The sequence below is a fragment of the Diabrotica virgifera genome, chromosome 9 (assembly GCF_917563875.1).
Source record: "Diabrotica virgifera virgifera chromosome 9, PGI_DIABVI_V3a".
NCBI lineage: Eukaryota > Metazoa > Arthropoda > Insecta > Coleoptera > Chrysomelidae > Diabrotica > Diabrotica virgifera.
The window spans coordinates 68,612,858-68,625,048 of NC_065451.1; the positions used below are offsets into that span (position 1 = coordinate 68,612,858).

The 12,191-nt window shown below is 31.3% G+C and overlaps 1 protein-coding gene across 2 annotated transcripts in view; it reads right to left on the bottom strand.

The window, feature by feature from the left end:
- LOC114339275 (poly(A) polymerase type 3) overlaps positions 1-12,191 on the bottom strand; it is a 131,848-nt gene that overhangs the window by 82,906 nt on the left and 36,751 nt on the right. For both annotated transcript variants that reach the window (XM_050661711.1, XM_050661709.1), the window contains exons 3-4: positions 8,086-8,341; positions 3,474-3,685 (exon numbers count right to left, since the gene is read on the bottom strand). In XM_050661711.1, coding sequence (XP_050517668.1) covers positions 3,474-3,685; positions 8,086-8,341 — 468 coding nt within the window. The remainder of the gene's footprint in view (positions 1-3,473; positions 3,686-8,085; positions 8,342-12,191) is intronic.

The window sequence follows — 12,191 nt, forward strand, 5'->3', positions numbered from 1 at the left end:
AGAACTCAAGTTGTAGTTGTAGCCTCGGGCAGAGACCGCTTATAGCGGTTTCTGAAGAGTTGAGTTGAAATTTTAGTTTGAGTTTTTTAAGTGAAGTTATTGTGCAATTTTATTGCACAAGTCTTTGTGTTGGTGTTAAAGTGTTTGTTCCAGTATGGTCTAAACAAGCCGCAGGCCACCGCGTTCTGCTGTTTTTAGGCGAACGCGATATCTTATACCAATATCGGTATAATAAATTCTTCTTACATGCAAGCAGGAGTTAGGAGTTTTCTTCTATGTTAATAGTTTTAACACCACAATTAAAGCACGGAGTTGCTTTTATTTTAGTATTTTTTGATCCCGTTTAATATACGAAAGAACTATTGAGTTCTTCAAATTTTTGTGCGAGTATTGCCGATTTGTTAAAAAAAAATTGATGCCGAATTTTTCTATAAACTATGGGAGTTAACTGATGTACTTTCATTTGTAAAGGGAAGCGAATTGTGCCTTGGACTTAAAACCAACCAAGAAGATTCAGGACTAATAAACAAGGTATTATTTTTTTTATGTTAAAACTTTTTATTTTCTTTTTGATAAAAATGATCTCTATTTGTAACACCGTAAGAGATCACAGATTTAATTTCTTTTTGTTTCGATAAATATTGTTTGATTTGCAAAATACAATTTAATTATTTGTCTTTTCCTTCTCTCTTGTATCGTAAGTACAACAAAGATTTAGCTGAATAAAGACATATATAAGGTAAGTCACGCTATATTTGCTTTCACACCATAAGTATTTTATATATGAAGACCACACGGAAGAAAGGCGAAATCTCAATTTTTTATTATTTTCGGGTCAAAGCAGCAATATGTAGGTTTTTAGTAGTAGTTTTATGTGAGTCATTCAAACATGGGAAACAGACGAATCCTCATAGCTTAAAACACGTTATAAAATTCTTCGTACAGGGAAGAAAGGCGAATGGTCCTCGCGTAAATTCGAGAAAGGTGGAATGTCAGTGCTTGTCGGGACGTCGCGTCGGCGTCGGGGGAGTACACGCCACATTTTGTTTACTAAAAACGTTAAATAAAGTGCGTATTATTGTGATCGAAAATGACGGATAGTGAAAAAGATGATACGGGTCGCGAAAAAAACACTAGAAAAAGGAAAATTACAGGTCGAATAAATGAAGAAATGAAGCGGTTAAGACAACAGAGCCATGAAACAGGTGACGATTGTCAATGTAGAGAGACTTAAGTGTTTTAAAACAGTAGACCAGCAAAACCGATCAAACATTAGAAACAATTTTAACCGTATGGTGCGTGATAAACAAAATATTTATTTGGCAGGCCTAATAACGTTAATGCCCGTAAAGCAAAGAAGAGCCCGAGGTGAAGCTACATCAAGATTGCAACGTGACTGACGATAAAACTACTGACGTCCCAGTTTGTTTTAAAGCTTTTCTAAGCCTTCATTGAATTGGTCGGAAGAGGCTTGAAAATATTCAAAAAAGTTTATAAGCTACTGGTAGTGCACCAATTGACAAACGCGGAAAAAATCCAAAAAAACACGCATTACCAAAACAACAGCTAGATGAAGTTATTGAACATTGAACACATAAAGCGTTTTAAAGGAAGAGAAAGCCATTATAGTAAAAATAAAACTAAGAAAATGTACCTTCCGGATGACTTAAATATTAAGAAAATGTACACTATGTACAAATCCGATAAGACACAGGTCTTACGAAACATCGAAAAATTCAACGATCTGGTTCACTTGAGTCAGTTTTGCACATCTGAAAGGGCTAGATGGTTCTATAGAGGCTTACCTTAGAACAAAAACGTAAATAAAATGAGGAGAAAATAATAAAAGCTAGACAAATGAAGAACAGAAAAAAAATTGTTGTCATACATTTCGCTTTTTTCCCGTGTTTGTAGTGACTTGTGTTTACATAAAGCAATGTTTCTAAGTTTTGCGTTTTAAATTCCGTTGATTAAATAATACATTACAAAATAACTATGAAGAGTACTTAAATGAAGAAGTACGCAAAATATTTAATTGTATGATGATAGTTAGGGTTTGAAAGTTAAAAATTCAATTTTCTCGAATTAACCTCGTTGTGACATTTCGCCTTTCTTCCGTGTGGTCTTCATATTGTATATCGACTATGTTTTTGTTTAATTTTTTGAGTTATCTATCTTTTCTTTTAAGTTTCTATTTTTGTATATTTTTGTTCCCATAAGGTAACCAGCGGCGCCCAATATTTTATTTCTTTTTATTTGACATTCTTAATTTGCTTTTTCTATTATTTTTATTTCTAAGCTAATAAGAGCATATTAATAACATCCGATTAATGGTCTAATTTGAGCCAGTATTACATCCTGTGTAATGTAATTGCCAAGTTTTTGTCTGCTAAAAGTATCAATATCTGAAGCTGGAATTGAATCTAGAAAACAAACGTTTTCAGTTTTTTATTGTTAAATTAAATCTTTGTTTATTTTTTCTCCGATCATGTATACTGATTTAGCAAAATTGTCAACTATTTAATTGCCTTTTATTCCGGAATGGCCCTTAATCCAAGTAATTGTTACATTTACTCCTAAATGTATATCTAGTTTCAAACAGAGTTTTAAGAATATTCAGTTCAATGTGGTTTATGTGTTTGACTGTTTGAATGTTACTAAATCTGTTCACCACGCTTTTACTGTCAGTAAATATAACATAATTACTAGTTGGATTCAGTAGTACATATTGAAGAGCAAACATTACTGCTATCATTTCTGCTGTGTATATTGAGCATGCAGTGGATAGGCTATATGGATGATGGTAATTTTTATTTTCGTGGAACACTGCAGTGCACAGCCCGTTCCATTTGCGTCTTTTGACCCATCGGTAAAACCGATTGGTTATTTTTTTTCTAATAAGTATATCAAACATGTTTGGCGATAAATGTGAGTTTAAATAACACGTTTTAACCTTGTTAGAAAATAATGTTTTTGTCATTTCACTGTAGTAAGGCGGAATTTGGCTTTTCTAGATAACTTCACTATACGGCAAAATAGTTCAAATGTCAACTAAAACTGTCACTGTCACAGTGTTAGTTGCCAAACTTGTCCGATACGTCTAAAGGTGAGAAACAATCAATATAATGTAAATTTATATGTTTCTATTGCGTAATATCCCACCTCTACTAGTTTCATCTATTTTTATCTCACAATTTAGTGTTTTCCATCTTTTGCGCTATTTTGCCGGTTATTACCGCACTCATCACTGTATAATAGACAATATTTTTTTGCATTAGTCGTTTTAAGTCAAAGACGACAGCATGATGTGAGTCGATTTTTTTGCACGCAAGTGTAGTTAGTTTTCTTTTATTTGTCTCAAAACTAAGTATTGCGGACTTATTTTATACAATAAGCACTTCAATTACGCATATATTTTAGTTTGTCCCAACATATAGTTGTTAGGGCTTTAGTAGGAAAATAGTTATACATACCCTCGGATCCCACACCACAAATCCTAAGTTGACGTTAGATGGTTGTTTTAGTAGAACTGGTTGAGGCCATTGCCATTTCGAAAATATAAGGAAGAATTTATTAACAAGTGTAGATGATGTTGCGTTTGGATACAACTGGCATGTTCTTGCAACTAGCATCGCCCAGGATACACCACCCAAGTAACCCAATACGTTACTGTATATACCATGTCCTAAAAAATATTTTGAGTTTACTACTTACACACAAAAACATCGCAAAAATCGACTACGAATAATAGACAGATCTGCAAACAAAAATTTTAAAAGCTGTTTTGATAATTTTAACTGATTTATAGCAAAACGAAAGGATCGAGTGTGCCCTTAGTGACAATTTAACAAATGTACTGACCTCAAATTTAACATCTTTATTAAATTATCTCAAAATAACCAAACTATAGGTATACCCATAGATATTGATATTAGCACGTATGTGTATCTAACTCCCAGGATTCGTGGAGCCAAAACGATCATTAGCTACATTGTAACTCTTTTTTACATCACATGTAAATATTTTTAAAATGCAATACATAAAAAGATGCAATACAAGAAATGCAATACACACGTTAAAATAAAGAAAGTATTATAGCGATTACTATAAATTTTAATTTTTGTGGAAATGGCGTATGTTTTATTTTTTATTTTTTCCTAAAAAATTCGAAAGGGTCCGCTTATTTTCATCATAACTTACTTAATTTTAATGCTATCCACTTTTTCTACAGCTTTTTTGATAGGTATTTCTAAGTACTTTAAAATATGTTTAGTGGCTATATTTAATAAGATGCATCATTTTCCTGTTATCCTAGTGTAAAAGTACGAAATTCATATATAGTGGAGTCAGTGAAGGTTTTCACCTCCAATTTCTTTGACCCTTCATCGATTTTCATGGAAATTGGTGAGTAGTTAGAAGATACTTCAAGGAACAAAGGTGACATGATGCCAACTTGCGCTTTTACCCTGGGGGTGGATGCCACCCCTTCTGAGGGGTGAAATTTTTTTTAATAAAAAAAATACCAGAAATCGATAGAGGGGCAACTTAGCAAAATTTGTTATATAAAGTTATTAACATAAATCAATACTTTTCGAGTTATTAAACATCAAAAATTTTATTTTTTCTTAAAAAAATGCATGAAAACGATGCATTTTATGGAATATACTTGTTAAGCACTTGTCAAAGAACTTCGGAGTACCTATCAAATGAGCTTCAGTAGAAGTTAATAGCATCAAAATTAAGCAAGTTATGATGAAAATAACAGAACCCTTTCGATTTTTTTAGGAAAAAGTGAAAAATAAAACATACGCCATTTCCACAAAAATTAAAATTTGTAGTAATCCTCACAATAATTTCTTTAGGTTAACATAGTTAATGGTTTCAACAATTTTCACCGGTTTAGAATGCATATTTTCGAAAAAAAGATACAATTTAAAAAATCAGAATTTTTAAAATTATCGTACTTTTCATTTTCTTTTGATAATAACTCCAAAAATACTTAATATACGTAAAAACTGATATATAACTAAATTTTAGTTTTTTATGTTCCAAATACTTTACCAATTTTACTATTTCCGTAGAGTAAAAAATAACCGAGCTAGAAACGTTTAAAATTTCAATTTTGCTGCGAGAACCATATGTAACCGGGGCTATTTAACCTTTTATTGTTAAAAAATTTAGAGGTTTAAAAGACTAATTTCGACATTTTTTAATAGCTTTTGGAATTAACTTTTAATTAGTTTTTAGGTGAACCTGGTATCTTAAAAATTAACGGAGTTAGTTACAAAAAAACAATAACATTTTTTGGAAAATTTTTTAAAAGATACATTTTGAAACATTTTTGGTGCATAAATTTTAATACTATCAACTTTTTCGAGGGCTTATTTGATAGATATTTCTATGAACTTTGACAAATGTTTAATAAGTTTATGTTATAAAATGCATCATTTTGCCGGTATTTAAGCTTGAATAGTTAAATTTGAGTACTCGCCGAAAAAAATATACATTCAATTACCTATAACTGACTTTGTGTATATAATAAAAAGTTTTTATAATAACGTCTTTATTTGATTTTTCATTAGCTTCAATTTTGGTAATGACAACTTTTCTGAAAAAACTTATTGTTTTTTAGTGATTTACGAAAAACCGTGTTAAAAATTACATTTTTTCACGAAAAATCAAAATCTTTGATCTTTAATAACTTAAAAACTGTTGATTTATTTGAATAACTTTATATAACCAATTTTACTTAAAATTGGACCCTATATCGATTTCTGGGGGTATTTTTAATAACACAATTTCCACCTCTGGCAAGGGGGCATCCCCCCTCAGGGTTAAAGCGCAAATTGTCACCATGCCATCTTTTTTCTTGGGGTATCTTCTAATTGCTCACCAATTTTCATAAAGATCGATGGAGGTTCAACGAAATTGGAGGCGAAAACCTTCAATCACTGCACTAATAAGAATTAGACAAACTGGAACATGAAGTAAAACCACTTCTATGTAAAAGGTATATTTACAAAATTTTTTTAAAATCCCAATGGATTGAATAAAATGTGTTCATCAGAACGTTTTCGAACCTATCGGTCCATTATCAGTGAATCTAAAATCAAATAAGTAATCACACTATTAAAATTGAAAAGACGGTTGAAATTTTACAAGTTAAAAAGTGTGGTTATGATTACTTACTTGAATACTTGCAAAATAAGCCCAGAACCAAACAATGGTTGTGATTATAAATCAATCTACATTATGTTAAAATAATATTGTAAAGGCTAAACGCCGATGTTCATGGATATAACCTCTGGGAACATGGTGATACTCTACCCGAGGACCCAATCAACCATCTTAGGTCAACGATGACTACCAAGTGTCAAAGGTTTGTAAGGAAATGCTTCATGTGACATTGACAGTTGAGGAAGAAGGTAGTCGATTTTCAAAAGAATTTAAAACAAAAGTCATGATCCAAAACGATGATATGGTAAAGATTTTAATATCTGAAAATGTCTGTTATTTAAATCTATTGTTTTTAAAACATGTGTTTTACAAAATAACAATTATTTTTAACTGTAACTACAAATTGACTGTATAAAATAAAATAAAACTGATCAAATGAATCAAGATGAAGAATGTGAGCTGAAGTAGTAATGATAGAAATAAAAAAAATAAGAAGGTGGTGAGATAGAAGAAAATTTTAAATTTTGAATTGGGATATCATTATACAAAGAAATTACTATGTCAGCAACATGTATATTAATATTGTATTGGTGGTTGTATATGTAGAAGGGAAATTTTTATTTGAATGTAGGTGAAAAAGTTAAAAAATAAATAAATTGGAGTTAAGATATAGTCAATCTGATAGTAGGAAATGTATGATTAAAGGAATGCAATTGTTATGAAACATTTTTTTGTTATAAAATTGAGAAAATTCTTGTGACACAATGGTGAAGATAATTATCTTCAATTTTACACATTCACCATTGTGTCGCAAGAATTTTCTCAATTTTATTAAAAAATGTTTCATAATAATTGCATTCCTTTAATCATACATTTCCTACTATCAGATTGACTATATCTTAACTCCAATTTTTTTATTTTTTAACTTTTTCACCTACATTCAAATAAAAATTTCCCTTCTACATATACAACCACCAATACAATATTAATATACATGTTGCTGACATAGTAATTTCTTTGTATAATAATATCCCAATTCAAAATTTAAAATTTTCTTCTATCTCACCACCTTCTTATTTATTTTTATTTCTATCATTACTACTAATCAGCTCACTTTCGTCATCTTGATTAATTTGATCAGTTTAATTTTATTTTATACAGTCAATTTGTAGTTACAGTTAAAAATAATTTTTATTTTGTAAAACACATTTTTTAAAAACAATAGATTTAAATACCAGACATTTTCAGATATTAAAATCTTTCCCATATCATCGTTTTAGATCATGACTTTTGTTTTAAATTCTTTTGAAAATCGACTACCTTCTTCCTGAACTGTCAATGTCACATCAAGCATTTCCTTACAAACCTTTGACACTTGGTAGTCATCGTTGACCTAAGATGGTTGATTGGGTCCTCGGGTAGAGTATCACCATGTTCCCAGAGGTTATATCCATGAACATCGGCGTTTAGCCTTTACAATACTATTGTAACATAATGTAGATTGATTTATAATCACAAGCATTGTTTGGTTCTGGGGCTATTTTGCAAGTATTCAAGTAAGTAATCATAACCACACTTTTTAACTTTCAAAATTTCAACCATCTTTTCAATTTTAATAGTGGGATTACTTATTTGATTTTAGATTCACTGATGATGGACCGATAGGTTCGAAAACGTTCTGATGAATACATTTTATTCAATCCATTGGGATTTTTAAAATTTTTAGTAAATATACCTTTTACATAGAAGTGGTTTTACTTCATGTTCCCGTTTGTTTAACTATAAGGTATAAAGCCAACCCAGGGAACTATCCCTTTTAGTGAATAAGAATTAGCTGAAATTATTCAAACAGCTTTTTGGTCGCAGACCTATGTAATAATTGTATAAAAATAACAACATATGACTTACGTTTTGCCCAAAGCTTAATAGCTCGAAGAGCCATTCTGAAGTTTTCAATATTTGGTACCAGTCTTAAAATCTCGTCTGTCACTCGACAACCATTCAGACTCCGCACGCATTTAGGTTCTAAATGTTTAAGAAGCATATCATCTCTCAAATCCATTGATTCTGGAATTTCTTTAAGTAATAACTGTGCAAAGAGCATATCAATTTCTATACCATCGAAGTCCATTTTTATAACAGGCACATATGCTTCTTCTACTGCCTAGATATACAATGAGACAAAAAGAAAACACAATATGAATAATGCAATTGCCATAAGCTAGTTTTTTGCTAGTACACAACATCTGTCAAAAAGGAAACATTTTTTATATAAAAATAAATACAAAATAAAACGAGGAAGACGACGAAAAGAGCCTTTCCCCCCCTAATTACAAAATAATTGAAGACACAAGTGCATGAAGGGTCTATATTATGTGACATTTGCAAGTTATTGAGAAAAATGAAGTTAAAGTTTTTATACTAGAACTTTTTTACTATAAGATCTAAATAGACTAAAGGACCAGGCAACACTCCTTATGGAAAAGTGGTCACGGTCAAATTTGATGAAAGTTTGGTCAATGATACTTCTTGATGTGTAGATTAAAAAAGTCCATGGCACCTGGGTCTGAATAACTACTATTCTCGAGTTACAGTCTTCTGAAGTTATTGGATTCGGGTGCTCGGTTTACGTTAAGTGCACTAATTCACGGTCAAGTGAACGAAAATATTTATTATTAGAAGAAGAGAAACTCATGTTCGTCGTACATACTTGCGTGTTGTATATGAATTTGTGGTCAAAAATAGTTGGATCGTATTTTAGTCTTCAGAAAACCTCCGAAAAGTCTTCAGAAAACTGAAGAAGTGCGGTATAAAATGTGCTGCTAGATCGATATAAGCATTATCCTGTTTTCATGAATGCTTCTCAATTATGCAATACCAGCAAAACTGCAGTTCGGCTTTATCTTTAGAAAACTACTGAACAGTGGCGGATCTAGGGGGGAATAGGGGTAATTCCACCGGTAACATGTTCCAGAATTAATGAAATAACTTTATTTAACGAAAATGAACGAGATGGAGCCATCAAAACACATTTATAACCAAAGAGCGGATAGTGTGACAAAAAGACGTAAACCCAGAGCACGGGCGCCCATATAAAAATTTTTAGGGGGGTGGCAAACGTGAAGATGTTGCACATTATATTTTGTATACTTTGAATAGCCACATATAATTCAAAGCACCCGAAAAGCCAGGGGGGGTCACGCCCCCCCCCCCTGCCCATGGGTTTGGGCGCCCATGGCCCAAAGTACGATTTAAGGACCAGAGAAGATGAGCTACGGGTGTTAAGAGTACGAAATTGGAAAACCAAGGCCGAGGATAGAATGGAATGGAAACTGATTCTCGAACAGACCGAGATCCGCCAGGGGTTCTACAACCAGTGATGATGAGCTTTTTAATACAAAATATTACGGAGAATAATTCTGTAGGGTTATTTTTATAATAACTATAATATTCATACTTAGGTATAATCATATAGAAGAAATGGTCAATGGAGAAGGCTTCATAATCATGATTTTGATAACTTTCCTGTTTTCGACTTAGACTACCTAAAAGACCTTACGATATATCAAATTAAACTGGCACCATCTTACATACAAGATAAAATAATAAGAGAAAATAACGAAGAGTTTCAAATTGATGAGAATATGAATAAACCGGGATTCATAAGAGTTCGAATATTTTCTAGGTTTCGGCAAGCTACAAAACACTAAGTATTCATTTCCTATACGATTGATGAAGATAATGATGAAGATGAGCCTGTAGAAGAACCGATTAACGGGTACTACTGTACCTGTCAATCTGGTGAGAGAACTGTAGGTACTTGTGCTCATATCACCAGTGTGTTATGGTTTTTAGGCTTTGCAAGACATCAACCCAATGTTAAGTATCCTGATCGGTCGTTAGTTAACACGACGTATGATGCATCTAACCGAAATCAGCAAAATGTTAACATACGAATAGTCGAAGATGATTTAAACTCGATTTTTCCATAGACAATTGTAATTAATATTTAACATTTACAAACTACCATTTACTTTGTTTTTTTTTGTGTTGAAATCAAGTCCATGTTCTCTACCTGTCTTATATCTGATATCCGGGACAAGTTTCATGTCAACTAATGTATTTTTTTATGTTTCAACAATTTTTTCTTTAATTATTCTGGAACATGTTACGAGTGGAATTACCCCCATCCCCCCTAGATCCGCCACTGTTCAGTAGTTTTCTAAAGATAAAGGCATAACTGTAGTTTTGCTGGTATTCCATAACTGAGAAGCATTCATGAAAACATGATAATGCTTATATCGATCTAGCAGCACCTTTTATACCGCACTTCTTTAGTTTTCTGAAGACTTTTCGGAGGGTTTCTGAAGACTAAAATACGATCCAACTATTTTTGACCACGAATTCATATACAACACGCCAGTATGTATGAAGAAGATGAGTTTCTCTTCTTCTAATAATAAATATTTTCGTTCACTTGACCGTAAATTAGTGCAGTTAACGTAAACCGAGCACTCGAATCCAATAACTTCAGAAGGCTATAACTCGAGAATAGTAGTTATTCAGACCCAGGTGCCATGGACTTTTTTAATCTACACATCAAGAAGTATAATTGACCAAACTTTCATCAAATTTGACCGGGACCACTTTTCCATAAGGAGTGTTGCCTGGTCCTTTATAGGGTAGGTAGTCCTAAAACTAATATATTTATTAACACTATTAAAAAAAAAACTTAAAAATATTTATACAGGGTGAGTCATGAGGAACTGTACATACTCCTACCTCGTGTAGAGGTTCCTATGGGAAATAAAAAATGACCATTAAAAAGTGTCTGCTCCCATTGTTTAATAATATACAGGGCGAGTTTCGCATTTAGACAGAAATTTGTATTCGTCATAATTTTTGAACGGCCAGATCGATGTGTCTCTTATTTTGGCCAATCGTTACACTATTACCACCTAATCAACTAATTTATTCAAACTAGAAAAAATCAGGTCCGGCTTTAAAAAAATTAGTTCGTTTGGGTCTTAGAAAAAATTTCACCCTGTATACGCTTTTTGAAAACTCTAATATGAATTTTACAAATTAGACAAATAGGCAATTAAAATGGCATATTTATTTTTTTCCGCACACGATTACTTAATTTTTTATAAAAAAATCAAATTTCACTATGAATTAAAAGTTTGGTAAAGTGAACCATGTATTTAAAAAAAAATAACTTTTATTACAAAAATTAATTTTTTTTGCACAAATAAGTAATTTATGTTACCATCCAATCAACTGATTTATTCAAACTAGAGAAAAATCAGGTCCGGATTTAAAAAATTAGTTCGTTTTGGTCTTAGAAAAAATTTCACCCTGTATACGCTTTTTGAAAACTCTAATATGAATTTTACAAATAAGACAAATAGGCAATTAAAATGGCATATTTATTTTTTTCCCCACACGATTACTTAATTTTTTATTTAAAAATCAAATTTGTCAAAATCGGAATTTTAAAATAAAAATGAAAAAAAAAAATGAACTCACGGTTTAACTCGCTACAACTCTGTTCCATTTTATTATTTTTTTTCTGAAATTTTTACAGCACATACCTCTTACCATTGTGAAGACTATGAAAATTGTTGTAGACTTTCAGTCTTCTTCTTGTAAAAGTTGCAAACTTGTAAATCGCAAAAATTAGGTGGAAAAATTTAAAATTTATCAATTTGATCACGTCTATGTTAAACTATAGAGTCCAAAAAAAGTGTTATGGGAAGTTTTAGATGTAGACGTGTTATAGAAAAAAAAATGGTAAAACTTTTAATTTTAAGAAAAACGTTGTTTTTGTAAATTAATTTTTGTAAATTAATTTTTGTAAAAAAAGTTAATTTTTTTAAATCTATGCAAAAACTTTGCCAAACTTTTTATGCATAGTCAAATTTGATTTTTTAATAAAAAAATAAGTAATCGTGTGGGGAAAAAATAAATATGCCATTTTAATTGCCTATTTGTCTTATTTGTAAAATTCATAT